The following is a 17,893-nucleotide window of genomic DNA, read 5'->3' as shown; positions in this document are numbered from 1 at the left end:
ACTGTACATCAACGGGGACTATGTGGAAAGGGTCTCTAACTTCAGGTTCCTGGGCATCCAGATCGAGAAACACCTGTCGTGGAGCGTAAACACCTCAGTGACCATCAAAAAGGCACAGCAGAGACTTTACTTTCTGAGACTCCTCAAAAAGAACCACCTGTCACAAAAACTGCTTGTGTCCTTCTATCGCTGCTCAATAGAGGGTGTGCTGACATACTGCATGTGTGTATGGTATGACATGCTGCATGTGTGTATGGTATGACATGCTGCATGTGTGTATGGTATGTAAAGTACAATCCATCAAGCGGTGCGGCTTCATAGCTTACCAAAGTCCTACTAAAACATTTTGATAGATTTTTGAGTGCCCTGTGTAATGTTCTATATACAATGTTGGTGTTGTTTACTTCAGTCATATTGCCATCATAGTGCAGTCTACACATATCTCTTATGTTTGACTGACATCTACTGGTCACACTTATCATTACACCATGTACCAAATAAAATTGCTTTGAGGTCGGTAAGCACAACCAGAATTATTCCGTACACTTTTGAGGAAAAAAAGGATCTTAAGTGCGCATTTTGCCTTTTTATACCTTTTTTTAAATTGTATTTTTAAAAAGTGCTGCACGTCAATACAATATTTGGACACCCTTGCCTTATCCTCACCATTGTCTTCTCTCTGCCATCTGCCATTTTGCGTTTCTTATGCGCGTGTTTGACTGTTCCTCTCTCCAAATCCACATCATGGTACACCGAGCTCAAATCCTCCACTAAAATCCACGGGCCCATGTTTAGAGTATTCACACCTGCCAAAAAAGATTCATTCAGTTTAAAGACAGTTGGGAACACAAGACGTGGAAGCAAAGAAAGAGGCTGACCCTGGAACAGCGCTGGCTGTACGGCCGAGACATAGAGGAAGGCGTTGCGGAAGAGGACGAGGGCGGCGCAGATGACCACCTGACTGCAGCAGCGGGCTCTGGTGTCACCCTCAAGGCCAGGTAAGTAGCGACACAGCTCCTTTACTCTCTGAAGCAAGTCTGTGTAGCTCCTGCAAAATAAATGCAGATACACTTTCATAAACCTCACATTACCACTCACTCACACAAGATCATTCATTTCAGCTGCAAATTCTAACAGTGGAACCTCGATTTACTAACTGAAATAAAAATGTTTGTATATTAAAGAACATTTCTCCACAAGAAACAATGTAGACATGAATAATGAGTTCCAGCCTTGACAAAAGTCCATATTTTAGTAAAAGTGTGTACACTTTGAAGACAATATAAATCGCTGTACAGTACTCTATATCAAACAAACATAACAAGGGGGTGATGGATGATCTATTTAATAACAAAGTCAAGACAAAAACTACTGTATCAAATCAAATCAAATCAACTTTATTTATAGAGCACATTTAAAATTTACCACAGGGGTAGCCAAAGTGCTGTACAATGAGCAGGTTAAAAGATAAAACGAGTACCGAGCAAACACAACACAACACAAACAGAACACGATAAAAAATAAATAATTAAAATAGAATTAATAAAAACATAAAAACAGGATCACAGCAGGTGTATTATGGGGCGCCATTGCAGGATGGATATCACTCAGTGTTAAAAGCCATGGAATAAAAGTATGTTTTTAAGAGAGATTTAAAAACAGGAAGAGAGGAGGCTTGTCTAACACTCAGGGGTAGGTCGTTCCAGAGCTTGGGAGCAGCAACGGCGAAAGCTCTGTCACCTCTAAGCTTCAGCCTTGTGTCAGGGACCGTCAACAGCAGCTGATCGGCTGATCTTAAGGATCGGGTGGGGCAGTAAGGCTGAAGGAGGTCGGAGAGATAGGTTGGCGCGAGGTTGTTTAGACATTTAAAAACAAATAAAAGGAGTTTAAAATGTATTCGGTAACGCACAGGGAGCCAGTGAAGGGACGCTAAAATAGGGGTGATGTGCTCACGCCTGCGGGTCTGTGTTAGCAGACGAGCAGCAGAGTTCTGCACGAGCTGCAGGCGGGCGAGGGAGGCCTGGCTAATGCCAACATACAGGGCATTACAATAATCAAGACGAGTCGAGATAAAAGCGTGGATTAATTTCTCAAGATCATGTCTTGATAGAAGCGGTTTCACTTTCGCTATTTGGCGTAATTGATAAAAGCTTTTTTGAACGACGCTGCTGATTTGTTTTTCGAATTTAAAATCTGAGTCAAACTTTACCCCCAGGTTTGTGACAGAGTCGCTGATATACGGGGTCAGAGTGCCGAGGTCAACGTTGGGGGAGGGAGAGCGACTTGGACCGAACAACATAACTTCTGTTTTATCTTCATTTAGGCTCAGGAAGTTAGCTGAAAGCCAGACTTTGATGTCGTGCAGGCAGTCAATAAGACGTTGAACCGTGTTATTTTGTGCCATGGGAAAATAAATCTGGCAATCATCGGCATAAAAATGAAATGCAATACTGTACTTCCTAAAAATAGAACCAAGGGGGAGAAGGTAAAGCGCAAATAAAATTGGGGCAAGGATTGAGCCCTGGGGGACCCCATGTGGTAAAGGAGCTGTGGACGACATAAAACTGTCTACTTTTACACAAAAACTCCTGTCGGTTAGGTACGACCGGAACCAGTTGAGGGCGGCGCCCTTAATGCCCACACAGTTCTCAAGACGAGTGATTAAGTGATTACTGTAGCTGAACTGTCCCTGCTGACATGCACACACAAGCACTGTCACTAGCCATGTGGTGCACACACAGTTTGAAATCCCAAAACTCCTTGAATTTGACAGTCTTTGCCTTTTCGGTTAATCTTTTTGGTGTTCAGCCGAAGAAAGTGGGAGGGGGAGGCAGTGTCTACAACACTGTGGATACTTCCTTAATGTTTCAAAACACACATCGGTTGCCCTTTGCTTTCTTTGGACTCATATTGAGACCACAAAACTAGAAACATGCTGTAAAAAGGCAAAAAATAAATAAATAGGCAAATGGTGAAGTAGCTAGGGACAGCCCATTGAGCCCAAAATGACTGCGCTGCAGGCACACAATGGATGGATGAAACGTTCGTACACTGAGACAAGATTAGTACCACAAAACATATTTCTATTCAATCTGTGGTTCATGTATCGAAAAGTTTGGATGAGGGGTTACAGTTCCACTGTAATTAAATGAAATCCCCTACTAATCATACATTTTTAAAGGGGAACTGCACTTTTTTTGGAATTCTGCCTATGGTTTACCATCCGTATGTAAGGCAAGCGCACATATGTTTTTCTTTTTTTATGCATTCTAACTATAAATAAATGCAATCAAAAGTCTGCTTACAATGGAAGTAGGGCTGGGCGATACGGCCTTTTATTAATATGTGGATATGTTTAGTCCATGTCACGATACTCCATATATATGTGGATATGTTTAGTCCATGTCACCATACACCATATATATGTGGATATGTTTAGTCCATGTCACGATACTCCATATATATGTGGATATGTTTAGTCCATGTCACCATACACCATATATATGTGGATATGTTTAGTCCATGTCACGATACACCATATATATGTGGATATGTTTAGTCCATGTCACGATACACCATATATATGTGGATATGTTTAGTCCATGTCACCATACACCATATATATGTGGATATGTTTAGTCCATGTCACCATACACCATATATATGTGGATATGTTTAGTCCATGTCACCATACACCATATATATGTGGATATGTTTAGTCCATGTCACCATACACCATATATATGTGGATATGTTTAGTCCATGTCACGATACACCATATATATGTGGATATGTTTAGTCAATGTCACGATACACTATATATATGTGGATATGTTTAGTCCATGTCACCATACACCATATATATGTGGATATGTTTAGTCCATGTCACCATACACCATATATATGTGGATATGTTTAGTCCATGTCATGATACACCATATATATGTGGATATGTTTAGTCCATGTCATGATACACCATATATATGTGGATATGTTTAGTCCATGTCATGATACACCATATATATGTGGATATGTTTAGTCCATGTCACCATACACCATATATATGTGGATATGTTTAGTCCATGTCATGATACACCATATATATGTGGATATTTAGCCTTAGCCTTGAATGAACACTTGATGCATATAATCACAGCAGTATGATGATTCTATGTGTCTACATTAAAACATTCTTCTTCATACTGCTTTAATATATGCTACTTTTAAACTTTCATGCAGAGAGGTAAATCACAAGTAAAAGTGTATTTATTAAAGAGTTATTAAGCAGTGGCACAAACATTCATGTCATTTCCAAACAGAAAGTGCAAGATTGTCAGAGACATTTTAAAACAAGCCATGAGTGCACTTTTGTGCATGATGTCACTAAATCAAAACAACACTAAATTAAAGTGCACTTTTTGTACAGAACGCCACTACAATTGGGACGGTATAGCTCGGTTGGTAGAGCGGCCGTGCCAGCAACTTGAGGGTTGCAGGTTCGATCCCCGCTTCCGCCATCCTAGTCACTGCCGTTGTGTCCTTGGGCAAGACACTTTACCCACCTGCTCCCAGTGCCACCCACACTGCTTTAAATGTAACTTAGATATTGGGTTTCACAATGTAAAACGCTTTGAGTCACTTGAGAAAAAGCGCTATATAAATGTAATTCACTTCACTTCACAATAGTTTAAAACAAATAAAGTGCACTTTTGTGCATGATGTCACACAAGATATTTCAATAAGTGTCAAATAAAAATGAGCTGCATAATAGGAAATCAAATAGTGTATGTCCTTCACTATGTGGTAGGTTCCTGCGGACGTTATCTCCTTCTGTTGTTGACTATTTCTTTCATACGGTGTTGATGTGGAAATGGTTGCTTCGGCATTTTGTTGGTGTGGCACCGAACGGAGATGTTGACATGCGGAGTTTCAAGCACTCCTCATTCTCTAGCGGGTGACTTTTCAAATGATGCTACAAATTAGCAGTAATGCTACTTTTTGTAGCAACGCTTTTGCCACATACTTGACATATTACGGTTGTCTGTTCAACATATTCCCGCTTGAAGCCAAACCACCGCCAGACGATGGGCCCCCTGCTGTTTTTCTTGGGAATTAATTCTTTCTTCATTTGTTACCTTGCACGCGCTACGGTATGCGACGTATGTAAGACGGTGCGCTTGTTTTACGTCTCTGTGAGAAGGAGAGACAAGAAAGAGTGAGAAGAGCCTGTAGTGTAATGCCCGCAGCTAAAAGCAACTGCGTGAGAACGTATACTCCAATATCACCATATACCGGTAATCCTGTGCGCCTTCTGTATAAAAATAGAACTGACTAGACATGCTCATTGGCAGTGCACCTTATAATCCGGTGCGCCCTGTGGTCCGGAAAATACGGTAATTATAAGGCGCAGACAGCATGCAGACGTACGATTTCTTTCAGGAATGCTTTCTGTTACGATAATACTTAATAATGCTAATATGATTTTTTTGTTTTTTTGTTAAATAATATAATTTTGGTACCCCAGCTTTAAGGTGATGCATATTTGGTGAGTTGTTTGTAATAAAGAAACGTAAACATCAGTAGCTTGCCTACCTCTGTCCTTTGTCTACCTGCCATTCACATCGAGCTCCGACAACAGCAAGAAGGTCCAACAGCCTCTCCCATGGTTCAGCTACCACCGATGACTTCTCCGACAAGCCGTCAATCACATAGCGTTGAGAGCCCCGTGAGACAGAGGGAGACTTAAGTGGACCACCTTCTTGAGAGACTGAGAATAAGGGGAGAAAATAAAATGACATTCAGGATTATTTCTAGCAGAATAAATGTAAACATAACGAGGGAGGTCTGCGTTACCATTCATCGGTCCATCCGGTGAAGGTCCTCGGGCGACATAGCCGATGTAGAATTCAGCAGCTTTGAGAATGTATTTCTGCATCAGGCTGGCGGGCAGGCGCATATCCATGTTGTTTATCAGCAGAGGGAGGACGTCACACACTGTAGCACGAAGAGAGAAACTACGTGAAACATCGGGACACCAATGAGGTCGAACAAACTGGAAGTCAACCAACGTCTGCGCACGTGTTTCACTCACCGAAAAGTTTTCTGAAGCAGTTGACAGGCGACTCCACTTTCTCAGATGCCTCTGCCTCCAACAGTGTCTCGCCTAGACTCACCTATATATCCACACAACATACCCAGTGTGTACTCGGGCACTGCCGATAAAACAATATCAATATACATCTCGATATACACGTAATCAATACTAATGGAAAATGCGTTCAATAAAATGTTTGATATATACAGTGGGGCAAAAAAGTATTTAGTCAGCCACCAATTGTGCAAGTTCTCCCACTTAAAATGATGACAGAGGTCTGTAATTTTCATCATAGGTACACTTCAACTGTGAGAGACAGAATGTGAAAAAAAATCTAGGAATTCACATTGTAGGAATTTTAAAGAATTTATTTGTAAATTATGGTGGAAAATAAGTATTTGGTCAATAACAAAAATTCAACTCAATACTTTGTAATATAACCTTTGTTGGCAATAACAGAGGTCAAACGATTACTATAGTTCTTTACAAGGTTTTCACACACAGTAGCTGGTATTTTGGCCCATTCCTCCATGCAGATCTTCTCGAGAGCAGTGATGTTTTGGGGCTGTCGCCGAGCAACACGGACTTTCAACTCCCTCCACAGATTTTCTATGGGGTTGAGGTCTGGAGACTGGTTAGGCAACTCCAGGACTTTCAAATGCTTCTTACAGAGCCACTCCTTTGTTGCCCGGGCGGTGTGTTTGGGATCATTGTCATGCTGGAAGACCCAGCCACGTTTCATCTTCAAAGCTCTCACTGATGGAAGGAGGTTTTGGCTCAAAATCTCACGATACATGGCCCCATTCATTCTTTCCTTAACACGGATCAGTCGGCCTGTCCCCTTAGCAGAAAAACAGCCCCAAAGCATGATGTTTCCACCCCCATGCTTCACAGTAGGTATGGTGTTCTTGGGATGCAACTCAGTATTCTTCTTCCTCCAAACACGACGAGTTGAGTTTATACCAAAAAGTTCTATTTTGGTTTTATCTGACCACATGACATTCTCCCAATCCTCTGCTGTATCATCCATGTGCTCTCTGGCAAACTTCAGACGGGCCTGGACATGCACTGGCTTAAGCAGGGGGACACGTCTGGCACTGCAGGATTTGATTCCCTGTCGGCGTAGTGTGTTACTGATGGTAACCTTTGTTACTTTGGTCCCAGCTCTCTGCAGGTCATTCACCAGGTCCTCCCGTGTGGTTCTGGGATTTTTGCTCACCGTTCTCATGATCATTTTGACCCCACGGGATGAGATCTTGCGTGGAGTCCCAGATCGAGGGAGATTATCAGTGGTTTTGTATGTCTTCCATTTTCTGATAATTGCTCCCATAGTTGATTTTTTTCACACCAAGCTGCTTGCCTATTGTAGATTCACTCTTCACAGTCTGGTGCAGGTCTACAATTCTTTTCCTGGTGTCCTTCGACAGCTCTTTGGTCTTGGTCATAGTGGAGTTTGGAGTCTGACTGTTTGAGGCTGTGGACAGGTGTCTTTTATACAGATAACGAGTTCAAACAGGTTTATTAATTAATACAGGTAACGAGTAGAGGACAGAAGAGCTTCTTAAAGAAGAAGTTACAGGTCTGTGAGAGCCAGAGATCTTCCTTGTTTGAAGTGACCAAATACTTATTTTCCACCATAATTTACAAATAAATTCTTTAAAATTCCTACAATGTGAATTCCTGGATTTTTTTTCACATTCTGTCTCTCACAGTTGAAGTGTACATATGATGAAAATTACAGACCTCTGTCATCATTTTAAGTGGGAAAACTTGCACAATCGGTGGCTGACTAAATACTTTTTTGCCCCACTGTATATGTATATATATAACTGTATATTTTTTTGGAGAATGGTTGGTTGCATAAAGAAAAACGCTCGCATAACATACAGTGCAGGCCAAAAGTGTAGACACACCTAATCATTTCAATGCGTTTGCTTTATTTTCATGACTATTGACATTGTAGATTGTCACATCGAAACTATGACATCTGTGAAGTGAAAACCCAATCATTGAAGGTCATGGAGAGAATGCCAAGAGTGTGCAAAGCAGTAACCAGAGCAAAGGGTGGCTATTTTGAAGAAACTACAATATAAAACATGTTTTCAGTTATTTCACCTTTTTTTGTTAAGTACATAACTCCACATGTGTCATAGTTGTGATGCCTTCAGTGACAATCTACAATGTAAATAGTCATGAACCTAAAGAAAACCCATTGAATGAGAGAGTTTGTCCAAACGTTTGGCCTGTACTGTAGATTAATGTCCATACTTACACCAAATAAATGTTACACAGACCACGTAATCCCTGGCAGTAAACCTGCAAAAAAATTGTTCTTCTCAGGTTTTTCTATGTTTATATTTTCACACTTTGTACTATTTTTCTACACTTTATTAAGCATTTCTTACATACTCCTTTTGTTTACACCTTAATTTAAAGAGGTTATTGTTAAGTGTTTTTGTGATTTTAGAATTTTGTCTACATTGATTGTTTTTCATGTGTTGACATTTTGTTTCCTTTCTGCCTTGATAGCTGAGGGGATTATAATCAGAGGTTACATTTTTAATAAAAATGTTAAGATTTCATATATTTTTCTCTTGGTCCATATTTCTGTATGTCATAAAACATATCAGTTAATATTGATATCAATCAGTATATAACCTATATCATGATATACACGTAATCGATACTAATGAAAAATGCATTAATAAAATGTTTGATATATGTAACTGTATATTTTTTTGGGAGAAGGAGCATGGTTGGTTGCATAAACAAAAGCACTCGCATAGTATAAATTAATTTCCATACTTAAATAATAATAACAGACCAAATAAATGTTACACAGACCTTGTAACCCCCTGGCAGTAAATCCGCAGAAATTGTTCTTCTCAGGTTTCTCTATGTTTACATTTTCCCACTTTGTACTATTTTGCTACACTTTATTAAGCATTTCTTATATACTCCTCATGTTTACACCTTAAAGAGGTTATTGTTAAGTGTTTTTGTGATTTATATGTTGAAGTATGGGGGAATACTTACCACAACACAATTCATCCTCTGATCATATAACAGAAAAGAGCAGTGCGGATCATTCACAAAGTTGGTTATTTAGAACATACTCATAATCTGTTTATGCAATCAAAGTTGCTCAGATTTGATGACCTTGTTAAATATAATACATTCATAATCTTATATAAAACATTTAACAAATTATTGCCGCCTAATCTACGTTTTTTTATAAAACGAGTGCAGGCTCATAACTTGAGAGGCTTTGGATATTTCTTATTGCCGAGAGCTCAAACCACTCGTAAACATTTTTGTGTGTCTGTATGCGGAGTAAAACTATGGAACAAACTGGACTTACAACACAAGCAATGCAAACTATTAATCCATTTAAACTATTATACAAACATGGGGTCTGGTTCAAATATAGAGATGAGGGTCTTTAATTTGACCTGCTGTTGTACTCTGTCTCAAAGTGTTAACATGTGCTCAATGTTTCCTTACCATTATTGCTATGTTGTCTATTACCATTATTGCTATGTTGTCTATTACCATTGTTGCTATGTTGTCTATTACCATTATTGCTATGTTGTCTATTACCATTATTGCTATGTTGTCTATTACCATTATTGCTATGTTGTCTATTACCATTATTGCTATGTTGTCTATTACCATTATTGCTATGTTGTCTATTACCATTGTTGCTATGTTGTCTATTACCATTGTTGCTATGTTGTCTATTACCATTATTGCTATGTTGTCTATTACCATTATTGCTATGTTGTCTATTACCATTGTTGCTATGTTGTCTATTACCATTATTGCTATGTTGTCTATTACCATTATTGCTATGTTGTCTATTACCATTGTTGCTATGTTGTCTATTACCATTATTGCTATGTTGTCTATTACCATTATTGCTATGTTGTCTATTACCATTATTGCTATGTTGTCTATTACCATTATTGCTATGTTGTCTATTACCATTGTTGCTATGTTGTCTATTACCATTATTGCTATGTTGTCTATTACCATTGTTGCTATGTTGTCTATTACCATTATTGCTATGTTGTCTATTACCATTATTGCTATGTTGTCTATTACCATTATTGCTATGTTGTCTATTACCATTGTTGCTATGTTGTCTATTACCATTGTTGCTATGTTGTCTATTACCATTATTGCTATGTTGTCTATTACCATTATTGCTATGTTGTCTATTACCATTGTTGCTATGTTGTCTATTACCATTATTGCTATGTTGTCTATTACCATTATTGCTATGTTGTCTATTACCATTATTGCTATGTTGTCTATTACCATTATTGCTATGTTGTCTATTACCATTGTTGCTATGTTGTCTATTACCATTGTTGCTATGTTGTCTATTACCATTATTGCTATGTTGTCTATTACCATTATTGCTATGTTGTCTATTACCATTGTTGCTATGTTGTCTATTACCATTATTGCTATGTTGTCTATTACCATTATTGCTATGTTGTCTATTACCATTATTGCTATGTTGTCTATTACCATTATTGCTATGTTGTCTATTACCATTATTGCTATGTTGTCTATTACCATTATTGCTATGTTGTCTATTACCATTGTTGCTATGTTGTCTATTACCATTATTGCTATGTTGTCTATTACCATTGTTGCTATGTTGTCTATTACCATTATTGCTATGTTGTCTATTACCATTATTGCTATGTTGTCTATTACCATTATTGCTATGTTGTCTATTACCATTATTGCTATGTTGTCTATTACCATTATTGCTATGTTGTCTATTACCATTATTGCTATGTTGTCTATTACCATTATTGCTATGTTGTCTATTACCATTATTGCTATGTTGTCTATTACCATTATTGCTATGTTGTCTATTACCATTATTGCTATGTTGTCTATTACCATTGTTGGTATATTCATTATTCCTGTTAATGCCACTATGATACAACATGTGTATTATAATCCTTGAACAAAGTAAGAGTGAAACTCATGTGAATAATCACTGAATGGAGAACTGGTGGTGGGATTACCGGTAAATAAATTATCTTCTTCCCACTCCCTTTCAGGTAAAACTGGACAATCATACATTACATACTATACATTACCTTTTGCACTATATTCATTTATATTATTTTGTGTTGTCAAAGTTTTACTTTTTTATGTCATTGTCTGAAATAAATAAATGAAAAAATGACTTTAGAATTTTGTTTACATTGATTGTATGAGTGTTTTCCATGGTTGTGTTGGTATTTCCTTTTCTTTCTGCCTTGATAGCTGAGAGGGTTATAATCAGAGGAAGGTTCAATTTTAAATAAAATGTATAAGATTTCATATCTTTTTCATATGTCATAAAACATATTAATTATTATTGATATCAACCAGTATAAAATCTATGTCATGATACAGTTTTCAGCCAAATCGCACTGCCCTAGTGTCTACATCCTGTTACTGTTATGGTGACTTACCCCATGTTGGACAACAGACTCTGGAAAGCGCTTTAATAAAAGCAACAGCATCTCCGCCTTCTCCAAAGTGTTGAAGCACTGCTCGGTGGCTTTCAGCAACATCTCACATTGTATACGACCAGGCAGTGTTTCAAAAAGCCCTGGTAGAAACAAACCCGTCTTCTGAATTGCTCTTTGAACCCAAAGGGGGAGTAATATATCAAATGTTTCTCTTACCTCGAAGAAACTGTGAATGTTTGTCTTGGGAGTCACTCCGCAGTGCAGCTGTGATGACACTGATCTCACGCCACACAATGGGCTGATCTGGAAAATTTAAGAACCTAAAAGGACGGACAGTATATTGATTGATTGATTGATTGAAACTTTTATTAGTAGATTGCACAGTACAGTACATATTCCGTACAATTGACCACTAGTTTAGTTTATTATTTCTTCGGTCCGTGGTCAACAAAATAAACAAACAGTTTTACATAAACAAAGAGTTGTACATTCATAAATTGAAAATGTTGCAGACCGAAAGGGTTTACACTTATTGCGCCTAACTCTATAAACAATGTCAAATACAAAATGAGCTTCCAAAAATTATGAAATTTCCTTTGCACAACATATTATAAATACACCTTGTACACAATAATAAACACTGTTCAATTATTTACACAGTAAAGACATATGAAATATCCTTGTACACGTGTTAGTTGAACCTTTGTACCAATTATATACAAACAATCATACTTCCATTATTATTTATATCCCACATTTAGTTTGTAATTAACATTGATCATAGTATTAACTACAGTGTTGATTCAAGAGTGATATATTTTTCCAAGACGTTGGTCTTAAAGTGTAACTAAATGGTAACACCCGAATAAGTTTTTCAACTTGTTTAAGTCAAGGTCCACGTTAATCAATTCATGGTACAGATATACAGGTAAAAGCCAGTAAATTAGAATATTTTTAAAAACTTGATTTATTTCAGTAATTGCATTCAAAAGGTGTAACTTGTACATTATATTTATTCATTGCACACAGACTGATGCATTCAAATGTTTATTTCATTTAATTTTGATGATTTGAAGTGGCAACAAATGAAAATCCAAAATTCCGTGTGTCACAAAATTAGAATATTACTTAAGGCTAATACAAAAAAGGGATTTTTAGAAATGTTGGCCAACTGAAAAGTATGAAAATGAAAAATATGAGCATGTACAATACTCAATACTTGGTTGGAGCTCCTTTTGCCTCAATTACTGCGTTAATGCGGCGTGGCATGGAGTCGATGAGTTTCTGGCACTGCTCAGGTGTTATGAGAGCCCAGGTTGCTCTGATAGTGGCCTTCAACTCTTCTGCGTTTTTGGGTCTGGCATTCTGCATCTTCCTTTTCACAATACCCCACAGATTTTCTATGGGGCTAAGGTCAGGGGAGTTGGCGGGCCAATTTAGAACAGAAATACCATGGTCCGTAAACCAGGCACGGGTAGATTTTGCGCTGTGTGCAGGCGCCAAGTCCTGTTGGAACTTGAAATCTCCATCTCCATAGAGCAGGTCAGCAGCAGGAAGCATGAAGTGCTCTAAAACTTGCTGGTAGACGGCTGCGTTGACCCTGGATCTCAGGAAACAGAGTGGACCGACACCAGCAGATGACATGGCACCCCAAACCATCACCCAACCATGCAAATTTTGCATTTCCTTTGGAAATCGAGGTCCCAGAGTCTGGAGGAAGACAGGAGAGGCACAGGATCCACGTTGCCTGAAGTCTAGTGTAAAGTTTCCACCATCAGTGATGGTTTGGGGTGCCATGTCATCTGCTGGTGTCGGTCCACTCTGTTTCCTGAGATCCAGGGTCAACGCAGCCGTCTACCAGCAAGTTTTAGAGCACTTCATGCTTCCTGCTGCTGACCTGCTCTATGGAGATGGAGATTTCAAGTTCCAACAGGACTTGGCGCCTGCACACAGCGCAAAATCTACCCGTGCCTGGTTTACGGACCATGGTATTTCTCTTCTAAATTGGCCCGCCAACTCCCCTGACCTTAGCCCCATAGAAAATCTGTGGGGTATTGTGAAAAGGAAGATGCAGAATGCCAGACCCAAAAACGCAGAAGAGTTGAAGGCCACTATCAGAGCAACCTGGGCTCTCATAACACCTGAGCAGTGCCAGAAACTCATCGACTCCATGCCACGCCGCATTAACGCAGTAATTGAGGCAAAAGGAGCTCCAACCAAGTATTGAGTATTGCACATGCTCATATTTTTCATTTTCATACTTTTCAGTTGGCCAACATTTCTAAAAATCCCTTTTTTGTATTAGCCTTAAGTAATATTCTAATTTTGTGACACACGGAATTTTGGATTTTCATTTGTTGCCACTTCAAATCATCAAAATTAAATGAAATAAACATTTGAATGCATCAGTCTGTGTGCAATGAATAAATATAATGTACAAGTTACACCTTTTGAATGCAATTACTGAAATAAATCAAGTTTTTCAAAATATTCTAATTTACTGGCTTTTACCTGTATACTATCATCATAATACAGTCATCACACAAGTTAATCATCAGAGTATATACATTGAATTATTTACAATCTGGGGGTGGGATGTGGAGGGGGTTAGGTTAGGTTGCTATCAGCATATTTCAGTCATCATACAAGTTTATCAACATGTGTTTGCTTTACCTGCACAAGAATTACTAATAACAAGGTGCACTAAAACTTACATGTCGTAAAGCAGTCTCCCTGCACAAGATGTCTTTTCTGCATTGCGTTCAATGATGTACATTTCATACTATTAAGAGAAAAAAAACAAGAATTGGCATATAATAAACACATAACTTATAAGTTTTGCACCATAGATTGATTGATTGATTGAAACTTTTATTAGTAGATTGCACAGTACAGTACATATTCCGTACAATTGACCACTAAATGGTAACATGAATTGATTAACGTGGACCCCGACTTAAACAAGTTGAAAAACTTATTTGTAAGCTATCTACTTATCTGTACCGAGGATGTCGTTGTGGCTTGTGCAGCCCTTTGAGACACTTGTGATTTAGGGCTATATGAATAAACATTGATTGATTGATTGGGGTGTTACTATTTAGTGGTCAATTGTACGCAATATGTACTGTACTGGGCAATCTACTTATGAAAGGCTCAATCAATTTATCAAAAAACACCCCAATAAGTTTTTCAACTTGTTTAATGATAAATGATAAATGGGTTATACTTGTATAGCGCTTTTCTACCTTCAAGGTACTCAAAGCGCTTTGACAGTATTTCCACATTCACCCATTCACACACACATTCACACACTGATGGCGGGAGCTGCCATGCAAGGCGCTAACCAGCAGCCATCAGGAGCAAGGGTGAAGTGTCTTGCCCAAGGACACAACGGACGTGACTTGGATGGTAGAAGGTGGGGATTGAACCCCAGTAACCAGCAACCGGTCTCCGAGTGCTGACACGGCCACTCTACCAACTTCGCCACGCCGTTTAAGTCGGGATCCACGTTAATCACTTGATGGTAGAGCCACAACAGCTTGAAAACAAGACATTTCTTAGATGTGTTATGTGTATCACTAGTAGAATAGAATAGAATGGACTTTATTGTCATTATATTTGCATATAACGAGATTAAGGACTCCAATTTAAGGTGCGGTAGTGGGAACAAATACGGGGTAAAAATAAATAAATAATAAAATAAAATGAATTAAAAGGGAAAAGGGTGGAGTGCCATCTCCGGGTTGCGGAGGAGATCTTGCCCCAAGTGGAGGAGTTCAAGTACCTGGGAGTCTTGTTAACGAGTGAGGGAAGAGTGGATCGTGAGATCGACAGGCGGATCGGTGCGGCGTCTTCAGTAATGCGGACGCTGTATCGATCCGTTGTGGTGAAAAAGGAGCTGAGCCGGAAGGCAAAGCTCTCAATTTACCGGTCGATCTACGTTCCCATCCTCACAAGGTCATGAGCTTTGGGTTATGACCGAAAGGACAAGATCACGGGAACAAGATCTACGTTCCCATCCTCACCTAAGGTCATGAGCTTGACAAGATCACGGGTACAAGCGGCCGAAATGAGTTTCCTCCGCCGGGTGGCGGGTCTCTCCCTTAGAGATAGGGTGAGAAGCTCTATCATCCGGGGGGAGCTCAAAGTAAAGCCGCTGCTCCTCCACATGGAGAGGAGCCAGATGAGGTGGTTCGGGCATCTGGTCAGCATGCCTCCCGAGGGAGGTGTTTAGGGAACGTCCGACCAGTAGGAGGCCACGGGGAAGACCCAGGACACTTTGGGCCTGGGAACGCCTCGGGATCCCCCGGGAAGAGCTGGACAAAGTGGCTGGGGAGAGGGAAGTCTGGGCTTCCCTGCTTAGGCTGCTGCCCCCGCGACCCGACCTCGGATAAGCGGAAGAAGATGGATGGATGGATGGATGGATAAAATAAACAGAACAATTTCCCTTGTGGATCATTAAAGTTTGTCTAAGTCTAAGTCTAAAGAAACAAACTAACAATTGAAATAAACAGACTACTATCCAATAAGAATAATAAGCAATCCTGTACAATATACAAAACACTATAGAAATACAAAATACTTTACAATAAACAGAGCAAGACAATAAATAACAATCAGTGTGGGACGTAAAGGTAATATAGCTGATGTGTGCAAGACATTACCTGGATGTTGAAGTCAGCAGGGTAAAGTGTTCTGGCGGTAATGAGCCAGGCTTTAGCGGCACAAGGGTCATCAGGAACCAGCTCCCGAGCTCTTTTCACCAAAAACTCGCAGTCCTTTTGTGCTGACATTTGTAATCAACCGAGTTGTCTATGTCGAGGGCTACAAAGGAAATATTCCAAACTGCACGCAGAACAATAAAAAAGCCCAATTTGCGACGGATGCAAATGACATCAGCAAATCATCTTTAGGATGTTATGAGCACAGCAGAAGGATATTAAGGCTAGCATCGCCGAGCTAGTTGGGTTAGCTTCGGATGTTTCATTAGTTTTAAAACAAGCATTTATCAAACGAATGTGTCCACGATACATTAATTACGAAAAAAGGCATTACAAAAACAGTGGAAGAAATGATTACAAAGATAAAAGATATCCTGACATCGCGTTTATGTTCATTGAGACAGGACCTTGATGATGACGTCATGAACTGTCGCAAATTGCTCTACTTTACGACCAATAGTACCGACAAATAAAATAACTGGCAAAATAACAACAAAACAAAGCCCAAACGGTCAGATTTAGTTCACAACATACACCTTTACAAAAATATATGTGCTGCAACTCGAAGAGTTACAAAATAGATTTATAGTAAATACAGAATTGTGTGTTTTTATACGTTTGCATTAGTGCGCATGCGTACACATCAAGCATGCGCAATGGCTAAAGGGTGGCCTGTTGCTATGGCAACCGAAATCTTGTGTGGCTCAGGTCACGTGGTATAACAAGAACGACAGCTACACGCTTGGCAGATATCATCTCTTTTTATTTGTATTCATTCATCTCATCAATTTGTCAATTACTTTCCACTTTCAACGTTACAAACAAGGTGGACGACTACTGTTGTAGCTCAATTATCTCTGCGCAGGTTTGGTCATTTATTGACTGCATTTAAACGTGCCTTATTTTTATTTTTTTTATTGAACACACACAAATATACAGACAAATGAAGGCACTTCCTATACATTTACAATATTTCAAACATTATTAGATTGACCAATCAACATCTTTATACAAACAAAACATGTTAAATAGAATATGAGACAATACAAATAGATAGAAAAATAAAAAATAAATACATTAATAAAAATAATGTGTAATAGAAATAAACTCCCTAGGGTTATCATATATACTATCATCATAATACAGTCATCACACAAGATAATCATCAGGGTGTATACATTGAATTATTTACATTATTTACAATGTGGGGTGTGGAGGGGGGTGGGGGGTTAGGTTTGGTTGTGGTTGTTATCATCAGTCATCAACAATTGAGAACAGAGAAATGGATATTGAAACAGTGTAGGTCTGACTTGGTAGGATATGTACAGCAAGTAGTGGACATAGAGAGAGACAGAGAGAGAGAGAGAGAGATCAGAAGGCATAAGAAAAATATCTGCATTAGATTGTTTACATTTCATTATTAACAACAATCCGGGGAGGGTGTTAGTTTAGGGTTGAAGTTGCCTGAAGGTGTACTTTTATTGCGGTTTTGAAGGAGGATAGAGATGCCCTTTCTTTTATACCTGTTGGGAGCGCATTCCACATTGATGTGGCATAGAAAGAAAATGAGTTAAAACCTTTGTTAGTTCGGAATC

The 17,893-nt window shown here is 38.9% G+C and overlaps 1 protein-coding gene across 2 annotated transcripts in view; it reads right to left on the bottom strand.

The window, feature by feature from the left end:
- ints10 (integrator complex subunit 10) overlaps positions 1-16,809 on the bottom strand; it is a 31,304-nt gene extending 14,495 nt beyond the window's left edge. The window contains exons 1-9 of one of the 2 annotated variants that reach the window (XM_061930314.1): positions 16,242-16,809; positions 14,292-14,359; positions 11,794-11,897; positions 11,578-11,717; positions 6,092-6,173; positions 5,854-5,994; positions 5,593-5,767; positions 879-1,048; positions 667-806 (exon numbers count right to left, since the gene is read on the bottom strand). In XM_061930314.1, the coding sequence (XP_061786298.1) occupies positions 667-806; positions 879-1,048; positions 5,593-5,767; positions 5,854-5,994; positions 6,092-6,173; positions 11,578-11,717; positions 11,794-11,897; positions 14,292-14,359; positions 16,242-16,370 (1,149 nt within the window). In that variant the 5' untranslated portion in view covers positions 16,371-16,809. The remainder of the gene's footprint in view (positions 1-666; positions 807-878; positions 1,049-5,592; positions 5,768-5,853; positions 5,995-6,091; positions 6,174-11,577; positions 11,718-11,793; positions 11,898-14,291; positions 14,360-16,241) is intronic. The other variant, XM_061930315.2, reaches the window with a different exon arrangement.
- Positions 16,810-17,893: the final 1,084 nt, after the last annotated feature.

The sequence above is a fragment of the Nerophis lumbriciformis genome, linkage group LG36, assembly GCF_033978685.3.
Source record: "Nerophis lumbriciformis linkage group LG36, RoL_Nlum_v2.1, whole genome shotgun sequence".
Lineage (NCBI taxonomy): Eukaryota > Metazoa > Chordata > Actinopteri > Syngnathiformes > Syngnathidae > Nerophis > Nerophis lumbriciformis.
Note: the sequence above shows the minus strand (reverse complement) of the source record. Positions and strands in the feature narration are given on the sequence as shown.